Source organism: Struthio camelus, chromosome W, assembly GCF_040807025.1.
Source record: "Struthio camelus isolate bStrCam1 chromosome W, bStrCam1.hap1, whole genome shotgun sequence".
In the NCBI taxonomy this organism is placed as follows: domain Eukaryota; kingdom Metazoa; phylum Chordata; class Aves; order Struthioniformes; family Struthionidae; genus Struthio; species Struthio camelus.
The window spans coordinates 64,336,826-64,357,133 of NC_090981.1; the positions used below are offsets into that span (position 1 = coordinate 64,336,826).

The following is a 20,308-nucleotide window of genomic DNA, read 5'->3' on the forward strand; positions in this document are numbered from 1 at the left end:
ATCATGACTTGCAGGCAGGCTGGAATATTTTACCGTTCCTCTGCATGACCAAAAGATAAGGGCTTTAAAAAATGCGAATAAAACAAAAGGAACCATCCCAGCCACCTCTATTGTTTTGCCTAGAATTAGTGATAGAAGTAAAAATCTGTTACAGACAAAGGAACCTCTGATTTTCTTTAGTTGTTGCCATATCCAGAGGACCAGCACAGTGCTTTCAATTCACTTAGGGACCGGATTCATGAGTGATTATTTCTGTTGAGGACGGATGGCACATTTACGCGGTTTGTGTTGAACAGTGAGTAGGTGGGACCCGAGTTCTCTGCAAGGGGAGAAATTCCACCCTCGGCATTTTCGGCTTGCCAGAAATCAGGGCAAACTGGCAATCCCAAGATCTAATCACAAGTTGCAGACTATGCCATCACCTGATCCGGGGCGAGCGTTGCGACTCGGAAAACCTGAGGTCCGGGGTCTGGAGCGCGCTCCGGGCTCTGCCGCTGGCTGCCTCGCCGCCCCTCGGCAAAACTGCGCCGCATTTTCCAGGCTGCGCAAATGAGATAGTAGTATCTGTCTCACAGGGGGCGTTAAGAAGCTTAGTTCATTAGTGTTTACAAAGTGTTTCAAGATCCTCAGATGGAAGGCTCTATAAACAGACAAAGTATTACTAATTGCCAGCTTACACTGCTGCAGAATAGTAAAGCGAAAATAAGGCTGGCTGGAGGAAAGACGGGGTGAAAGGCGCGATGCGCTGCATCGGTCCGGCGGCTTGACGTGAAGCAGTTTGGCGGTTTTGGTTTTCCGTTCCCGTCGCCTTAAAAACCTCCAGTCGGTTCTACTGGTGCAATATTTGACCTCCAGTTTACTTTGGGGAAAACGAAGGTAGATCTGAGTCTGACAATCAGGGCTCATATACTACAGAATAAACCATAGGCTTAATTCATGTAATCTCTCCTGAATTTATAACCATGAGGTTATGTTGACTTAAGCAGAATGAATCCTGATTTACAGAACACGACAGTGATGCTATTTCAGATTTACACCAAAATACGCGTGAAAAAGAATCTTCTTAGTCACCTTTACAGCTGAGGGACACAGCGCGTTACTAACGCTCGCATTACATGAGCATACCAAAACCACATTCTTTGGTTTTTTTTTGTTTGTTTGTTTTTGGATGGTTGGTTTGGTTTGGTGTTTTGGTCCTCTTCATTCAACTGGCAAAGAAAAACAGACTGATTTATTCAGGCCTTTCCACTTTCTAAATTTCCTGCAATACCACAGTGATGTCGTGCTTGGGTTTCTAGTTAACTTTTTGTTGGCATTGTGGAAGGTATCAGGAATCAAAATAAGTTGTGTAACTAACTGATGTTATTTATATTTATAAGTTACGTTATTTATATGCATTTTTCTGTAAAGCTCGATCCTTTAGGGCCAAGCTCTGTGATAGGCTTCTTCAGAAATTAAGCATAACAAGTCCAAAGAAATAAACAAAAACTTACTTAGTGCTGTTTGCTCTTTAAAATACACCACTTTTTTTTTTTTAACTGCAATGATGTTAAAAAGTAGCATTTCCCACTCGGCCTCCAAAGGGTAAAATGCTCATCTGGTATAAATTGGCATAGCTCTATTCAAATCAGGGCAACTATATTAATTTCCTCCATCTGAGGCTCCAGTCCTGAAACTCTACTGGGTAGAGACAATTTTACACAGGATGGATTTTTGGGCTGGGTGGAAGATTGTGCTGTGTAACTTAGCTATGTGTCTGAGCTTAGTGCTGTGGGAAACTGTCTATTTGACATCTGCAGCATACACGGCAAATGCTCTGGCAGTTAGAATTAATGCCTTTCGAATTCGAAGGTTGTTTACTTTCAGCTTGAATGTGGATTTGCTTTCAGCCTCAATGGGAAATCTAACATAAGAAGTAATAGGACCAGCCATCTGTCCAGAAGGGTATGAGAATTCCTATTTGTGAAAACCAATAACGGAGATCAGGGACAAGTTCACCTCGTGTGTAATCTCTGGCAAATGACTGGTATGCTCCTTATATTTCAGACCCAGGACCCAGTCCCTCTGGTGTTGTGTGAGCAAGGGTAGGTTTAGAAGATCAGACCTGTAAAATGAACCTGGTTGACATCCCTTTCCGATGGTTGCTTCTGCAAACAAGCGTTATTACAACCCTTTCCTCCCCTGCTCTGATTTACAACCCGTTTTGGCATATGAGCTGCGCACCTGCGAAGCGTTGTGAGAAAATGTGGCTGGAGCCTGCGGTCTCGGGGGAACAGCAAACGGCACAAATGAATGGGAACCCCAATCCCTCTTCAGGAAGTATCAATCCGTGTGTTAGTCAGAGGCAGAGAATGGTGTAATAGCCAGAGAGATTGGACCACTTTTTTGAAAAAGCTCAGGGCCAGATTTCTCAACTGTTCAGCACTCTTGAAAGGGTCCAGATTTTTTCTTTCTTTCTTTCTTTCTTGCTTCCAAGCCAAAAGTTGAAGCCATCCCTCCCTCCCACCACCTAAATTAAGGAGCTAAACAAGAGCCAAGTTTTCAAAACATGAGCAGCGTCCTGCAGCTCTTAGCGGGACATGAACGGATTTTGCAAGGAGCTCAGCGTGTGATGGATAACGGAGCTGCTCCCGATCTACAGATGTGCACACCAACGGAGAACTGGGCCTCCTGGATGTAGCTAAGCCTTTCAGTCACCCGTAGGAAGTGCCATCAACTTCAGTGAGAAGATTCTTGGACTGTATGCGTAAGTGCACCTACGCTGAGCTGTTTGAAAGACCGAACGAACCCTTGCTTTGAAAGTGCCTTTAGTAAAAATTGTAGGCCGGATCTTCTCCATTGACTTCATCACTCGTTTCCATTGACTTGGATAGAGTTATCCTGATCTGTACCAGCTAAAGACCTGAGAAAGCAGTCAGGAAAAATATCATCTGGTCTTCAATAACAAAACATTCATTCCTGAGTATACAACCAGGGAATGTGTGTGCTGTTATTCTTCCTGGAGTGAATAGGCCAGGGGCATAGGATATCTGACAACATCCTTAAAAAACACACTGGCCTGATTCTGATCCGACTTGCACAGTCATAAGCCAAGAACAACACCACTTGAGATATCCTCCTATAAATCCAGCAAGAGATCAAAACCAGCCCTGGAATAACCCTGTTTGTCCAGAGGACTAAACAAAATATACCACTTTCATCCCAACAGCACCATCCTCGGGCTATTTTACCTCAATTACACTCCAATTTAAGAAAACTGAAGGGCATCTTATTGTGCACAAACTGTTTCCTCCCTTCCTTCTCCGTCAAATTACGGCCGCTGCCGATGTGATGAGTTTCAAGATTGGGGTGGGGGGCAAGTGTCTTTTCAAATACTTTATTTTTTTTTATTGATTCAATAGTATTTACTGACTAATAACCACCTAAGGCTAACAGACTCATTTTAACTGGGAATGCTGTGATCTTGCATGTTATCTACATCAATAGCCAGCTTACAGATAAGTAGTCTACTTAAGATGAGAGAAATCAAGCCTTGTAGTCCTCTCTTAGGGAAGCCAGCTTATTTTACTGCCAGTTTGCAAGGAGTTTTCTTTTAAAGTTTTCCGTGGTATCACAGGATCATTTTTCCCTATTTCCCGTGTGTGTGTGCAGTCATGAGAACCAGGATTGCTTGAAATTAAGTGAGCATAGTCCAACCTTGAGGTCAAAGGCTTTGTGGTTTTAGGTTTTGCTTGGAACTAGAAGCAGAAGAGCCAAAACACTGCATAAAAGAAGAAGAAGAAAAGGAAAAAACTGTTTTCATGGTATTTTTGGCATGAACGACTGCTCCGAGAGATACTGGAAATCAGGGGAGGAGGGTCTGTCTGTTCTTAAGACATTTCCAGCCCTGCTCTGAAAACCAAGGGCTTTAGATAAGCATCTGCATGCGCAGATCCTTGTCCAAAACAAACCACTGAGCCTTTGTAGTCCACCCGTCATTAATAGTGATTTCCCCCTGTGCGTGTCTCCCTGTGTGTTTGTGCACGCACACAGCTTTTTTGAGGCATCCTAAAAGTGGACACTTTTACTCGCCCATAACATTTTAATTGCCTCTCGATCAAGATTTGCTCATTGGCGGGAGAAAGAAAAAGAAGAAAGTGAGAAAGTGCCCTGTGCCTCTGCTGCCCAAAGGTCTTCTGGTCTTCAACCTAAAACACATGTCAAGATCACTTCATTCCCCCTCTCCTTTGTCACATCGCTGCGTTTTGCAGGATTTTTCCCCCTCTTCCTGGGCTTGGGGAAAAAAAAAAAAAAGACGACCCCTTCACAGCGCTGGTGACAGAGACGGAGACATCAGCCCAGTGTCAGCAAGAGTTTAGCCCCGCAGCTGGGACCTGAACTCTCTCAACAGTGGAGCACGACGCTGGGTCACCGCACTAAAGCAAGCCAGATTGATACAAAACGCTTGCTCACTCCGGCAACGAAAGCGTCTGAAGCCAGTGGATAAAAATCTCAGGCACCGTCTCTTGCGGTATGAGTTTACAGTGGTGAAGGCCCCGAATTTTTCCTGGAAAAGATCACGGCGGAGTGCATGTCTACTGTCATAACCCCAAAAGCGACACGATATTTGGATGCTGGCTGCACTCGGGGGATATAGCGTAGGTCAGCGGAGACTTTGGAGCTGTTATAACTAGAGATTGAGCGTGTGGACGTAACGTGCTGCATATCGTGTGAAATTTTCAGCTCTAAAGACCTGAACGATCATGTCTGCCAAGAGTTAATGTGCTTAGAAAGAGGATGCTAAAATATTCTTTCCCACTCCAGTTTGCAACTGAGAACTTGTTAGTCTGTAATATCTTTTATTTATAGTGCCTTTCAACTCAAAGGATCTGAAAGTGCCTTCTATCTGGGAGTCACTTCAGTGAACTACAGATACCTCCGGGCAGGGACACGTCTCTCCAGGGGCCTCCAGCTGAGTTTTCGGGGTCTGCTTCACCACGGACATACCCAGAGGGACTCAGTCCACCTGGCCAGATACCAGTTCCAGATCCTTAAGGTTGGATAGAAGGGTAGATGAGTATTAAAGAGAGGAAACCATTGCGTGAACAGGATAGGAGAACAGATTCAGATTTATGGTGGATAACAGAGAAGGAAGTGGCTTCTTTTGGGGGAAGAGACATTGGGATTAACCAATGCCAGCGCTGCATGATATCCTTACACAAAAGGTCTTGGAGAGCAAAGCCACAACTCAGAAGAGGGGATTTGGTTGCCCAACGTGGATATTGTTCCTTCCCCTTGGGGTCTCTGAGTATGGTCCAGCCCCGGAAGCCCCAGTCTTTCTGTGGTGGCCCCGAGAGGACTCGCAACGTAGGTCACTGCGGCAGCCCCGCTCCTCCAGACCCAAGCAGGCGACAAGTCTCCCGTGGTGGAGGTGCTCCTAAGGGCGTGGACCTGAGATTTGGCTTAAGTACACCACGGGGCCTGCAAACGCACCCGTCCCTTAATGAGGCAGGTCGTAGCAGGGAGTCGCTTATTTTAAGCCCCCTTCGGCGCCTGCCCATCAGCTGCTCCCTACGCAGCAGCTGGCGGTGGCTGCAGGATCAGCTCCTCCGTGTGGCTCCTGGCAGATATAGGGTGTCATCCAGCCCTCCGGTTTCCCACTGCATTATACGAGCAGGCCAGGGGAGCAAAAGTCAGACCAACTGACGGGTTTACGATTGCAGCCTGCGAATTCTGCTTCATCCACAGCCAGGCGAGATTTTGCCAAGATACATATTAGGCAGCTGCTGAGGACACTGCTGTTTTGTCTGTACCACCTCGAGCATGCTGTCTGTCTGCCTCTCGGGCTGTCTCTGTGACCCCGCTTTCTAGCCTATTGCTTTGCTATTCCCCACGGTGGCCAGCGCCTCTTAAAAGCGGAGAGGGCTCAGCGAGACCTGGCTTGGCGCTTTTTCCAGTCCTCCCGGGGAAAACGTTGCCATAGGGAGCAGAGTCGTCTGGCCTGATGCACGGGGAGTTCCCATCTGTTTTACAGCCATCTAATTCCGTTGGCTTGCAAGGAGCCCCTTCTCACATGGTTCAGCTGAAAAGGGGGCTGAAGCAGGCTCATAAAAAGCCCCTGGACACCGGTGATTTCCCCTAGCCTGCCCGAGGCATTACTCTGCTTCTAGACTCCAGCCGGATGAGCACCATCACTTTTGCCAACCTTGGTTCATCTCCTCTCCCTCCTTCCTTCTCCGGCCACTCCCAGCATCAGTATCATCATTATTATATATACATATATTTTCTTCCACATTTCTCTTTCCTCCAGGCACCAGGCTGGGTACATTCGACTCTACTTTATCTCCTCCGTGCACATGTCAGTGTTTCAAACTATGATTCAGTTGGAGTCACCGCGCTGGCTGAAAGTTGGCTCTCTGGGGTCCTTTCACAGGGGGAATACACATTTTGCCTCAACCTTTTCTCTACCTCTCCTCTTGCCCAGCCAAACCCTTCTCCTCCCTCCTTCGCTTTGGGGGATGGAGCTTTCTTATCCTGGCATGCGCGTGGGACGCGTTGTCTACTTTCAGTGCATCCCTCACTCTCTCTTTCTTCCTCTTTTGGAGAAAAGCGTACACATGTTGTGTGTACAATTTGGGTTTTTTTTTTTTCCCCCCTCCTCTTGGTCCATTGAATGTTACATCATGTTTCGCTCCTTTTGCCAGAGGTTCTGCTATTCCCACGCGTGCCGCTTTGGATATGTGGGTGGGAGTGGGAGGGAGCCCTTCCTATGGACAAGGTAAGAGGGAAAAAGTGGGGGAAAAACAGGAAAAAAAAAAAAACAGAGAGGGGATAAGTATTTGGCGGGGGAGGATTTGAAGAGGAGAGACAAACAAATCAAAGCTGGTGCCAGGCTAGAACTGACAGCTGGTTGCCGGCATAACAGACTGAAAAGAAGTTGGTGGAAGCACTCTGTGCCATGTTTGGGTGGCTTAAAAAAAAAAAAAAAACCCACATCCTCCCTCCCTCTTTATTCCGCGTCTTTTTTTCACCTGGACCCGCGAGCACGAGCAGGAACTCGGTTGCCAAATGCCGGCTCGCAGGAAGTTCATATATAAAGAAATGCCAAGGGATGCAAAGGGAGCGCGTCCTGGCCTGATGCGCACGCGTGTGTTGGCGCTCGGGCGTTGTGTGCGCCCGCGAGCACCCCGGCGCAGCCTTGTCCCGGCGGCTCAGGCGCCCCGGCTGAAGGTGGGCGGCCACGTGCCGAGTCGGACCCGCCGGGAGCGTTGCGGGCTCGCGCGGGAGCCGCGGTTGCTCCCTGCTAGGTGGAGATGCCAGTGCATTGGCAAACATGGCACGATTTTTGGGTTTTTTTTTTTTTTTTCCTTCCCAGATGCGAGGGGAGGAGGTGGGAGGGTTGGGGGGGGCTTGGAGGAGGAAGGGGGGAGCGTGTGGAAGGTTGTAACGCTTGGCTGGAAAAATTTAGAGGAGTACAAAGGAGAGAGCGATGAAAAGGGGTGGCGGGAGGGGGAAGGAGGCTATGAACTGGCTGCTGTGGAGGTGGGAAGAGATTTATGTTTGCTGTGTGGGTTTGCTTGGGAGCGGGCTGGGGAGGGTGCGGGGTGAAGGAGGCAAAGCAGGGGGGTGCCGAGAGGAGGCTCACGGCCACGGTATTGAAGCAGAGAGGTTATTTCTTCCCCCCCTCCCCTTTTTCTTTTTTCTTTCTTTTTTCTTCCCCCCCCCCTCTTTTCCCTCCTCCTCCTCCTCCTCCTCCTCCTCCTCCCTCCGCTGGGTGCTCGGAGGAGAAGAAAAGACAAAAAGCTGAACCGGTGCCAAGAAGGAGCTGCAGCAACTCGAAAATGGGATTCTGTGCCGCACTAATATTTTGAGTCAGGACTGCTCTCGAGAGCGGCGAAACGTGCCGGGAATGAGAACGGCTATGGACGCGGGGCCGCCGCGCTGCCGGGGCGCGCCAGCCGGCTCGCGGACTCTTCCCTCCGCTCTCCCTTCGCCTTCGCCTTTTCCATGCAACGCTGGCCCCCGCGCCCAGCCCCTCCCGGCCACGGCGGCCACCGATCCGTTAGGGATGCGGGCAAGGAGACGGGATGCTTTCGGTTGACTTCGAAAGCCCGGGCAGGCGAATTGGGCGTTCAGGCGCCCGGAGCTGTCTGCCCGCCCTGCGACGCCCTTAGATATGCTGCATTCGGCCGCTGTTTGGGGCAGGGGGAAAGCAGGGGGGAGTGGGGGAAGAGGAAGGTGAGAGGGTGCCTTCGGCCCCTCGCAGCCCTTGCAGCGATTTCCCCTAAGCGGCTGGTCCAGCCGCGAGACCGCGGGGCGCAAACGCGCAGCTCTTAACCGGCTTGCAGCCTGGGTGCGTGCGTGTTGCAGGGACTGCGAGTGAAGGATTACGAGCAGGTAACGGGGAAGGGGGGGACCAGCACGCTCCCCTCCTGCCTGCTGTTCTCTCAGTCTCCGTATTGGGGAGGGATTTTTTTTTTTTCCCCCTTCCTAGGGAGGAAGAGAAGATTTGATTCCCAGGGAGTTTTCTGATTGTTTTCCCGCTGCCGCTCCTTCCCCTCCTCCTCTCTCAGTACCCATAAGGCTGCTCTCGTTGCTCTGTATCATGATGCAAGGTTACTTGTAGGACACGCGGCTCTCTGCAAGGTGCGGCGGTAGCCTGCATCGGTGCTCCCCTTCCCTTCTCCTTTGCTAGGGGAGGGGACGAGCCGACTTAGAGGCTGTGCGTTGCGGCTACGCCGCTCGCAGCCGAGCGTCTGGGTAACGCGAGGTTGGTGCTTCTGTTGCAAAAGCCCCTTTCCTGCAAAGCCTGCCTGGAAAAAGAAAGAAAGAAAAAGAAAAATCACGTAAGGCCGAAACTTTGACAAGCAGTGCACAAGGTTGGTTAATTCACAGGGGCTGGGCTGGAGTCCTGTTGTGATGTTTGACTGAAAGAAAAGGTTTTGCCCTGTTTTGGTCCTCTCTTCCCTCCATTTCACAGTCTAGGGAAGGTACATGAATGCTTTTTTTATATTATCACCAGCCCAAGCAAATGGTAGTACAATACTTGAAGATGAATGCAAAGCTCCCTCCCACCCACCCCTTGCACGCACTCCTTCCTGGATCAGGCTGCGGTTTGAAGTTTTAAGTTGGTTTTACAGAAATTGGAGACTGAGCGGAGAGAGAAAACCCTTGCCTTTGGGTTTGAGCACAGGTCCAGATGCTGTTTTATCAGCGCTCACTCATACAGCCGGCAGGTGAGTTCAAGGAGACCTTTTCTGAGCATGGCAGAGGCCTCATTAGCTCGCTGGGACTCAAAAGCTTGTGGGCTGTTAGCTTGGCCCAGTTTGTGTTCCCAGGTGTGCAATGACCCCTGTAACATATCTCCCACCTGCAAATCATGCCCTAGTATATATATATTCAAAACACTTCAAGTCTCACGTTTGGGTTCAGGTATTTAAGCCTGCTTTTGGAGCACCTAGTTGTACCCACGCAATGCTTTTTGGCAATGCTGTGATAAATAGTGGGCAGTTTGTGTAGTTTAAAGGTGCTGCCCAGCCTGCTCTCCCCGTGCTCTTCTTCTCCAGCAGCACAGCCCCTCGCTGACTGAAAATCCTTCCTCTGTGGAGGATCGAAAGCTCAGCCCCAAATTAACACTGCTAGGATGTGCATTCATTTTTGAGGTGACACTAGCATGCTTTGTTCAGAGCAGGATATCTGCAGCGACTGATCTCCTACTCTGCCTCCTCTCAGCTGTGCCTTGAATGATATAGTGGCTGTAGCTTGGAGAGGAGATGCTGTCACCTCTTCGTGCTCTTTTTTCTGTGTCAGAAGTGAGAGAGGTGTAGTGCTTGGCCCAAGAAACCTTGAGGAGGATGAAAACACCGTGGCAAATATCAACGAGAGGGTTGGTCACATAACTTGGAGTAATCAGCATGCCACTATACCTTCCACCAGATCCCACCTGTTCTTCACAAGTGAAGCACAGGTGTGTGTCTGTGTGTGCACGCGTGTGCTTGCCTTTTGCTTTTCAGTTACCTCTTTGGACAAACTGAGATGAATCGTGTCTTTAAGGTGCCATGCACACCATGCAGACCTTGCCTGAATTTCCCGGAAGCCTTTGCTGATGGTTTTGGCTGGTGTTGCGTCTCTTTCTCTGGGCTCAGCCTCCTCTTTTTAACCTGAGATCCCTGACCACTGAATGCCAACCTACAAAAGTGAATGCCAGGAGTGGGGATTAAAGCCCACATCAAAGTGAGCGGAGGAGACCCTGCCAGCACTCCTAACCCCTCATGCACCTGCACAGAGTGTGGCTCATTCTTTTAGATGTGGAGCCAACTGGTATTTACTGCTGATTTAAATCTCTTAATGCTTCATTGACCAAATAATAATCCCCTATAGAATTAGAGTGAGGGTCTCAAAGATGTGGACAAACGTTAATGTAGACTAGGAGCATCCTCGTGAGCATCCTCGTGAGCAAAGGAGCTTTGCATTGCTCGTTGATCAGGAAGGTAAACTGAGGACCGCAAATAAAGTTTCCTTCCTAAAGCTCAATATTTTAGTACGCAGCTCTCTTTCATTTATTCCATGTCTTGGAAATGACACTCTGGAATAAGGGAGCTTGTGCACTTCAGTTTGGTTGCAACCATAGGAAGATACCTGTCCATCTTGGGATGAAAATGCTTCTCTTGTACTTTCTGAGTGGTCCAAGTAAGCCGTCCTTGACAGCATGGCCATATTTCCCAGCGAGTGTTGTAACACACTGACGGTGCAGCTGAGTGTCTTTGTCCGTATTTCTCCCTGCACCAAATAGGTGCCTCTGGATATATTTCCCTGAAATGTTATATATCGTGAACCCCGAGCTGCTTCCTTTAGATCCCTCTTCCTTTTAGCACTATATAATGAGAAACGTTGCCTGCTTGGGATTTACGATATAACTGGTATTTGGAAGGGTTAATCTGGACAAGTCTTGGAAGGCCATCTTCCACCCTGTCTCCCCACACCTTCCCCATTCCCTTTCTTTTATTTTTTGGACGGGTAGCCTCAAATTTCTGTAATCTAAATGTGCAAATGCTTTCCAGTCACGGTCCAGTAGCTGGGTTAATCTCAGACCCCTGGAGTGGCAGATGGCTGATTTGTTGCTGATTCCAGTTACAGAGAATCGTGCCACCTATTATCTTTGCACAGGCTGCTGCTTAAAAGGATGCCTTGGGCAAAATCAGGGAAAAGCAAAGCAAACACTCTCTGATCTGCATTACCACAGGTGAAAATGTAAAATATTTCACCTCTGTGCGAAAGGCTTGAAAGGTGGACAAAGAGGGGAAAGGAGGTGGGAGGGGAAGAAGGGAGAGAGAAAGATCTCATTTTCGTACCAGAAGTGCTGAAGGAGAGGGCAGAGTGGATTTGCCACAGTCACGACGTTGAATCACTACCACTTACCTTGTTTTAAATGGTTTTGCAATGTGGTAATCCTTGGCTTCGGCCCCCCTGCTTTAACTCTTAAACAAAACAGATGAATTGGCATCGTGTGGCACCTTCCTGCTCTTCCCAAGCCTTTCCAAAGCGGATTGTTATAGGAATGCATGACTCAACTCCCCATTGTCATGGCTCGCAGCGTGCCGTGCAGCTGCAGAGGAAAGCCGTGATGGCCCCCACTTTGCCACCGTGCCCTCCCGTGCCACCCGGGAGGAGAAACCTTCCTGTCCTCATGGACTAAAGGGATCTCCCAAAAATGAGGCGGCTGGGTGTGAACCCTAGCAGCGCTTTCTCCGAGGGTGCCGGCTGGCAGATGGTGGTGGGTGCGCCGGAGTTGGGCAGGCAGAAAAAGAGGGAATGAAATGGCAAAAGGCAGAACAAAACTTTTGGATGCTTGTGAGTGTTTTCTGCATGGTCGTTCCGTCCAATCAAGATTCTTTCTTTTCTCTTTGCTCTGGGAAACATCACAGAATCAGATGAAGAGTTTGGGAAGAGAGTGTGGGTTCCCTGTGCAGAATCCAGTGACGAAATCCTTGAACAAGGTAAGACCAAGGAGATTATGGCTGCGAACGTTTTCCTTTCTTCCTTTCCCCCTTCCAAATCCGTTATTGCGGCCTTCGTTGCAAAATTTAGGATGTGTGATTGATATTCCAAGTGCTAAATGAAAGAGTCTAGAAAGATCAAGCTAAATAGGGCTTCTTTTTAATGCATGCTACTGTGATAGTTTTGCTTTTAGAATGGTTTGTATTGTATCCAAATGATCTATGTGTGAATAATTGTTACCAACCTCCTGACACCAGGACCTAATTAGGAAGTAAGAGCTTTAAATAGGCCATTTGCGTAGTGAGCTTCCATATGTCTCTTTGCGCAATTTATTTGCTTCACTCCATTGAGATATAATGAGAATGAAACTCCTAGAACTGCCTTTGACTCTAAGGCTCTCCTCTTCATCTTCACTATAGGTATAGCCCCCTATTAAGAAGATAATATCTGGTTCCCTTTGTTCAGAAAGAAAAAGCTACTGGGCTGCTAACCTTATTCCAGATTGCACAAGTTCCTCTCTTTCCAAGTTTCCAATGGAAATAGAATGAGAAATAAAAAGAAACAAACAGCCTAAGAAAAACGTAATGATGCCAGAGAAAGCACTATGAAGCTTTGGACAGGCTGATCTTGAGGGAGTATTACCTAGGAAATCTAGGACTCCTCAAAACCCTGTTAAAAAACTAATGTCACTGTGTTTCAGTTTAATGTATAGGTAAAATAGAGTTCTGTGTTGGTTCTGTTTGGGTTTCTTCCTGTAAGGATATGAGGAAGGGGGAAACATTGGTTTGGGGCTGTTTTTGTTACGGCTTTCTTTGGAATAGTTAGCTCAGTCTGGACCAGCATGCTTTCTGGGGCTCTCTCTTCATTTTATTTTACAGAGCAAAAAATGTGTGACGTTTTAAACATGGATACAGAAAATACCCTTTATTTCAGAATTCCTCTCAAACACGTGACTCCATCCCGTACTTCAAGTGTCCGGCTTCATTCTTTTATTCTCATCATCTCTGAAGTCAGCAAAACTTACGCATATAATTGTATGCCATTTTCTGTGGGGACAAACTTTAATGAGTGCTCAAGGATTTTTTTTTTTTTCTCCCTCCCCCCTCCCCCCCTGATCAGGGCCTTATTTAGTTTCCCAGCAAAAGTCAGTTCCACATGCAGTGATTTTGTTTATGATAATTTACTTGCATGTTCCCTTCCAGGAATTGTCACTGCCTTCCAGAAGGGAGGTTAGCGCTGGTCCCCTCGCAGTGATAATTATAATCAGACCTGTCAGCCTTCACACAGTCTACGCTTATCACTTGCATTTAGGAGGATTTTTCCTGAAGCCTATTACCAGTGCTGCTTCTTAGGGAAAAATAGTCATGATTTTCCTGCTAATCTTTGATGGCTCTCAGCTTTGAAAGCAGTACGAGTAGCAAAATGACTGCCAGTTGTAGTTAGAGGTGCTGTCTGTTGGCCCTGGTATAGAGCTCTGCATCTGGAGAAGGAGGGAGGAGGCACTGGGAAACGCTGAGGGGGTTAACGTGGCTGTGACAAGTCTTCAGGTGTGTGGGAGACACAACGCAATTGCGCTTTTCCCAATTGCAGCGCTCACAGACACCGGATCTGCAGACCTGCTCTGGGTAGGAGGCAGGCGGTGGCAATGGCAAGGTCCCTCCCTGCAGTTATGGGCAGGGATCTGTCGTTTTTCCAGTGTCGAGCCGCTCAGCTGTGGGATGACCACAGAAACAGCTACGGTCCCTGATGCAGTCTGGGAGGATGGACTCACTACCATCGCTGATGGGCTCCGGCAGTCCAGAGCATAAACGTGACCTGTTGAAATCCTTCCCTCTGGGCCAAAGTGGTGGTGTCTGTTAGGATGTGATTCTGGGTTTCTTTCATCAGCCCAAAACATTTGAAAATGGTCCACCCTGGTGTTTCTCCTCGGAAGTCACATCCCACAATTTACTAGATTTCTCCCTTTTTCATCCTCTTAGTCCTGTTACTAAATAAACCCCCTCTCTTTGGTGTCTGCTGTGTTTGCTACCTTTAAAAAAATAAGTCAGTTTGCAGCATTGCGTTGTATCGCTGTGTTCTTGTTAATGTTCTCAGACCTGAGGTCTGAGAGGTCTGAGCTCCCTTGATTTTGGTAGAACTAGAGGACGGTCAGTACAGAACAGTTTTGGCACCAAAAGAAATGGCGGGACAGTGAGAACTCTAGTGTTCTCTGTGATTATGTATTTACTCTGTGCGGGGATATGATTTGCCTTTCTTTTATTTAAATTCACTGAGAACTAGCGATTTATTTATCAGATGTCACTCCCTGAAGGAAGATAAATGCCACATAGCAAAGGTTTCATCTATTATACAAATAGATGTGAAGGCTGTTTCTATTGCGTTTCTCTGGCTGCTGTACGGGAGTGAAAATGCCTGCGGCTGAACAGAGGCAGAATGATCCTTAGCAGTAGCATCTTATGACCTTTTGATCAGCTGAGATCTCAAGCCATATTAGTGGACAGATTATGATGTGATGGAAAGAGGTCCAGGAATAGCCTTTTTATCATGAGATCCTTCCTGTGAATATCCTCCTTTGGTATATTCAGGTGGTTAATCACTAGGGCCAGGACGATGATTTGGAAACAGGGAGGTGAAATGTTGATACAGGCAACCCAAACACATTTGAGTCTGCCAGCTACATTTGGGTATTGCAGCGTGCAGTTTCTCCCTAGTATTCTCCTGCCTTCCTCTTTCTGTCAGGGCTGTGGGTGACACTGCAATATTTTCTGTCACTAATAACCACATTTTGGCAGAAAGATCTACACAAAATGGGCCCTGCGTCCTCGGACCGCAGGGGCGCTGCAGTCCCTGAATCCGAGGTATGCACGTTGTGAATATGGATCTTCAACTGTGAAGGGAAATATTCACGTGGAAATGTCTCTGTATCATTTTTCAGATCATAACAATAATATTCAAGCCTATTTGAACCCTGTTTAGAAAAATACAGACTTTAAAAAATGCACCGCCCTGATAGGAATATTTTCTGTGGAGTCTCAAATCTTGTCAAACAGAAGCAAGGATAACTTTTGTATCAGCCTTGCCCATCTACCTGGGCAGGATTACTCCTTAAACTTTGCTGTAGGCTTAAATTAGCCCCCTTTTTATCTTAATGATCAATATGAATCTTCGGCCTCCTTGAGAACTGGGCATAAAAGAGCGAATAGGCAGAAGGCCTGGCAGCGTGTGAATCCCGAACGGATATCGCTGCGAGGGGGGATGCTGATGCACCAGGTCTGCAGAACAATAGCTGCCACAGCCCTCTGGAAACTCTTTGAAAATAAGAAGGTTATGGAGGTGGAGAAAACGCACAGCAGGACACTGGCTCCTGTTATCTCCCCCAGCCTCTTCAATCAGGTGCCTGCTGGGCTTCCCACTCCTCCTGCTTTTTGCACTAGATCATAGGATCGTAAGGCATTAGACTGCTGGCATTAAGTCATCCTCCATCCTCCTGGCATTATAGCTCCCTGAGTCAGGGAGCTGCAAAGAAATGTTGAAGCGGGGAGCCCACATGGTGCTTTTAACTGCAGCTGGCAGGGCTACAGAGGTGTCCAAATAGGGACTGCAAGGGTTCACCAGGTGCCTGAGACGTGTCTCCACCACCTTTTCCTCAGAAGAAGCGAGGTGTTGCGAAGGGCGGACGGCAGCCCTGACACTGTCTATTAACCAGGAAAGAGTGTCGTTGCTGAACTACAGCTCATTTGCTAGGAGAGGATGCTCCCTCCCAGGTCCTATCTGCAAACCACTGATGAGTTAGTTGCTAAAGGGGTAATGCCGGTGGACAAGTTCTGGAGGCTCCTAAGCACAACGGCTCAAAGAAACGGCATGGTGCGGGAGCAGCTAACGCCACTGCGCCTTCTGCCTGACGCGCCCGGCCCCGTATACTTGGGTCTTCGTGACGTGAGCGCTTGCGTTCACCTCCTTGTAGCGCAGAGGGACCTGTGGAAGTAGGCTCACTCTGCTCTGAGCAACTCGGTGAAGACGTTCACGAGGGACGGAGATGTGGGTTTCCTCCAGTGTCGTACGCTTAGAGTGCGTGGTAACTGTTCAAGGTGGGATGCCTTTTTTTTGGCTATGCAATGTGAAACTGCAAGTGTTGCAAATACAGGCAGATGGCAGGGGTGTAGGATGGGAAAAAGGGGACAGTGGCTTGTTTATGAAGTTGAGCTGCCCATGTATAACACCTTTGTCATTCATAAAGATGTAACATCTCTTTCCTTGTGATTATTTGTAGATTACAGACGGTAGTAATCTCTAGTTTCTCACTGAATAAGCGTGATATGAAACAGCAAAAGAGTATTGTTATAACTGAATTTAGAACCATACAGCTCCCTTCACGTCACTGGAAAGTGGTGCTCTTGGGCAGAAAAAAGGGAATTTGTTGGACATTTATGTCATGCAAGTGTCGAAGGCCTCATCTGTCTTAAGCAGATTAAACAGTGTCTGGGAATGTTGCTCAGCACAGGAGCATGGCTGGGTATACTCAAACTACTAGACCAGTCCTTGGCGCACTTTTGGTCCATGGCAACTAGCAAACTCCTAAATCATTCCTAAGCACGGGTCAGGGTTCACCCCAGTAAGCTGTTTGCACTTAGCTGCTTTGTTAGGGAAGCGAAGACATGGGTTGCTAGCAGAGATATGAACCGTTCTGTGCCAGTTGGCCTCAATGCCTGGGAACGTCTCCGGGCACATTTAATTTACTAGTGGCTGAAGAGGCTCAGACCCAAATGAGAAGCTAAACTCCATTGTCCTAAATTGCATTAGTCATCAACAGAAAGGAGGGGCACCATCACAGGCTGATTCAGGATCTCTAGATCCTGACCTGTCTAAACGGGCTGTGGCCCAAACCTAAGGCAGCTAAGCCTACAGTGTTCAACATATTGGTAGCAGAGTTTCAATCGTGATACTGTTATCCCAGAAAAGGCTGCATTTCCATTTTTTGGGGCATCTTTGGCAGCAAGCAGCAGCAGAGGTTTCAGGATTAGATGTGAAACCTCCATCCTGACTGGACGGGACATGCCAGAATAAGGGGAAATTCTTCACCAGCACTCGTTCTGTGATCGTAGAAGACCTCTAGCCAGTACCTCTCTTAGCACTAGCTTTGCCTCCTGTTCGAAGTAACATGGCATGGCTGATGTGGGAACTAGCGGAAGGAAATAAGTGATTTTCCTGGTCTGTCCCACTACACTGCCTTCACCCGTTTTTATAGCCTGGCTCATGTGTCTTTCCATCAATATGTGCTTTTAGTACAGGTGCATTTCTCACATATTTATTAGTTTCCTCCCCTGCCCCTCTGTGCTCAGATAAAGAGTTATAAGTCAATGAGTTGTTTTTCTTGTAACAGTGAGAGCCACCAGTTATTTTTCTTCACAAAAAGAGATTCTTTTTCCTTCACCATAGGGCTCTCTTTTCAATCAGTTCCAGTCATGAGACTGACAGTCTCTATGATTTCATTTTAATGTTTTAGCGGTTGCTAGTTAAATGTGTCCACAGAAGACAATTGCAGACTGAGATGTAATAAAATGTCTCATGGAAGTATACAATGCCATATCTTTTAAATACAAGTAAACTCTTTATTAGATAAATAAAGTTTTATTTCAGCTTGGTCCTATCCAAATGTATCTATTTTTCACACAGAATTAAAAGCCTAGGAGAAAAAATAACTTTAATTTGACTATTGCCACCAAAATAGAATGTTTCATTACCTTTTCTTTCACTGAAAGCAGTTCATTCACAAGCTGGTCTGATATAATACATGGAAATGTTTTGTGTAAACCTATCAAACAAAACCTTTTCTCTTCAAAAATACCTCAAGTGTTTGGTCAGAGTGGAGCTGAAAATATTGATTGAATTTGGCACATATTTGGAAACATGGCCTTAATCTGTAGGTTTCAGTGAAGAAGTTATTTTCCCCAGGTATTTCAGTAAGTCAGATGAGTAAATTATATTTTTGACATGTTAAAAACATTCCATTTTAGACAAAGAAAGTAATATCCCAGTTGTATCACTGAAACTCGATGCCCTGTGTTGCTTGTTAACCGCTACACATTTATTGTTCTGGTGTCCTAGTTTGCTATCAAGTATCAATGCGCTGCTACAGACCAAATAATCAATAGTTCTGTCAGTTGAGTGTGCCCTGGAAATATAATATTACTGTTAGCATCGATCTACAGAGCAGAAATCAAGGCATCAAACTTAACAGTCATTACTTGCTAGCACCCTGATTTTTGCTTGCGGAGCAACCGGCTTTTAAATCACTGCAGTGTGTTTCCCTCCAGGGCCCAGTGTTTCCTGCATGCCCTTGTTCCGTATACAATAATGGGCATGAACATAAACACAAGGGTATCAGTGCACACTGCACACGCGGCTTGCAGATACAGTGCGTGTAGTTTCATTGCAGGCTTCTGTGGTTTCCAGGTGCAGCAAACTAGCTTCCAAGAATGCTGGTAAAATAAAGATGCATCGACTCAGGTATCTCCTGTCTAACTATATCTTAGGATTTTTCAAAGAGACATGAGCTTCTCCTCACCTTATTCACAATGTTTCTAAAGAGTGTGGGTGCCAAGCATCTTTCTTTTTGCCTTCCAAACAAAGAGAGGATGCGAAAGGCCTCAAAGCCATAGGTCAGATGCTACCATGGCCTTGTCGTCATCATCTGAGCAGCTGATGATCTTTAAGATATTTATCTATACCTATACAGATATATTTATCTAAATCTATAGTATTTTCTGAGGTAAAGAAATGCTTTTATCCCCAGGGGGAAGGACCCTGAGCACAGCTCAATGAATAGAAGTGACCTCTCCTGAATTGCATGCTGGTCCTGTAGGGCAGGTCTTCCCCTCACCTCAGAGTAGCAGCCCAGCCAGAAGACCAAGAAATGCCCGGTGTGCCATTGTTAGTGTGGGGTAGGGCAAGATGGGTCATGTGCTGGATGGGACCAGCAGAGACCTCCTGCAGTTTTCTCCAAGCATCAGGAGGAAAGGCATTCATGAAGGCTCATATGCATTGGCTTGTAGCGGGGACTACAGACTCAAGTTACCAGTCAGGAGGAGGAAGTCCTGCAGCACTGAGATATACTGGCAGCTGGAGGAGACTGGCTGTTCTTTACTGTCCTCTCCCACCCTGAGGCTATGATGTATGTCTCACTGAAGGGAGGAACAAAATGCTGTGCTTTCCATTTCTGCGTGTGTGTTCACACTCATCCCTGTGAGTCTGGCAGTCTTTCCCATATCTGTAATGGCTTCACAATGAAGCCATGAATGAAAGTTTGGCAGATTAATTTTACAATTGTCAGTCTTCCCAGAAGAAGCCCAGAATTTCATTAACTAAGACATAGGCGTGATTTCCTATAAGCTCTTTCCAGGTTTTACTAGATCCAGATAAATTAAATCAGCATTTCAGTTCTATGCCACCAATATTAATCGACGCAGCACTCTTCATATAGGAATACTATCATTTTGGTGCCTTATATTTCAGCAGTAGCTGTATTATGGGATGTTAGTGTCACTGATAATATTTCTTTAAGAGGTGGCTCTACCTGAACAGTATGAGCTCTGAGGAGCAAGTAGTCTGGACACAAGCAGAGCATAACCCCAGTGAGAATAAGCACGGAGATGTAGGCATTTGGGAAAAACAAATGACTCCACCATGACATAATTCTCCAGATTAATCAGCTAACAGCATCTGAAGGTGCTCTTGGCAAGAGCCAACTCTAAGGTCTTCGTAAACAGCGGCTTTATCTGTGTTGTGTCTTGAGGCCCCATTGCTGAGTCTCAGAAAAGATGTAGGATGATGATGGAAGGGTAAAATCAGAAGCTTCAGATGGCTGGAAGGAGTTTGTAAGAGCCCCTAATGAGGTGAGGGAGGAAAAAGGCTTTTGTCACAGATGCCTTCGGAATAAAGGGAATCTGGAGAAACGGGTACCCTTTACACTGCTTCTCTCCTTTCCTCAAAAGGGCGGCATCATCCTTGACTCCCTGTATTCAGGATCTGCTCTGCTCACAGGAGGTGTCAGGCAGGACCATAGCAAACTAGCATTTGAATGGATACAAATGGAGCAAACTGGTAGTAACGAAAAGCCCCTGACATATCCTTGCAGAAAGCCCACCAAAACCACTGGAAAGACACCTGGTGGCTCCATTATTAGGTCGGGCCTATAATCAGAGCATTCCTAGCTACACAGCAGAAAGAGTAGTAATACCTAGACCCACACTGAGTCTGATCTTGCTCCATATAAATCTTGCGTGACTCACTTTGCTAACTAGGTACCTGCTGTTCAGCTGTCACCATAGCATCT

General features: G+C 47.0%; 1 protein-coding gene across 8 annotated transcripts in view; it reads left to right on the forward strand.

Annotated features, from left to right (window-relative positions):
• LOC104138508 (SET-binding protein) overlaps positions 1-20,308 on the forward strand; it is a 267,878-nt gene that overhangs the window by 111,207 nt on the left and 136,363 nt on the right. For 7 of the 8 annotated variants that reach the window (XM_068925068.1, XM_068925069.1, XM_068925067.1 and 4 more), the window contains one exon: positions 11,904-11,975. The exons of the other annotated variant lie outside the window; for it this stretch is intronic. In XM_068925068.1, the coding sequence (XP_068781169.1) occupies positions 11,904-11,975 (72 nt within the window). The remainder of the gene's footprint in view (positions 1-11,903; positions 11,976-20,308) is intronic. 8 annotated transcript variants of the gene reach the window in all.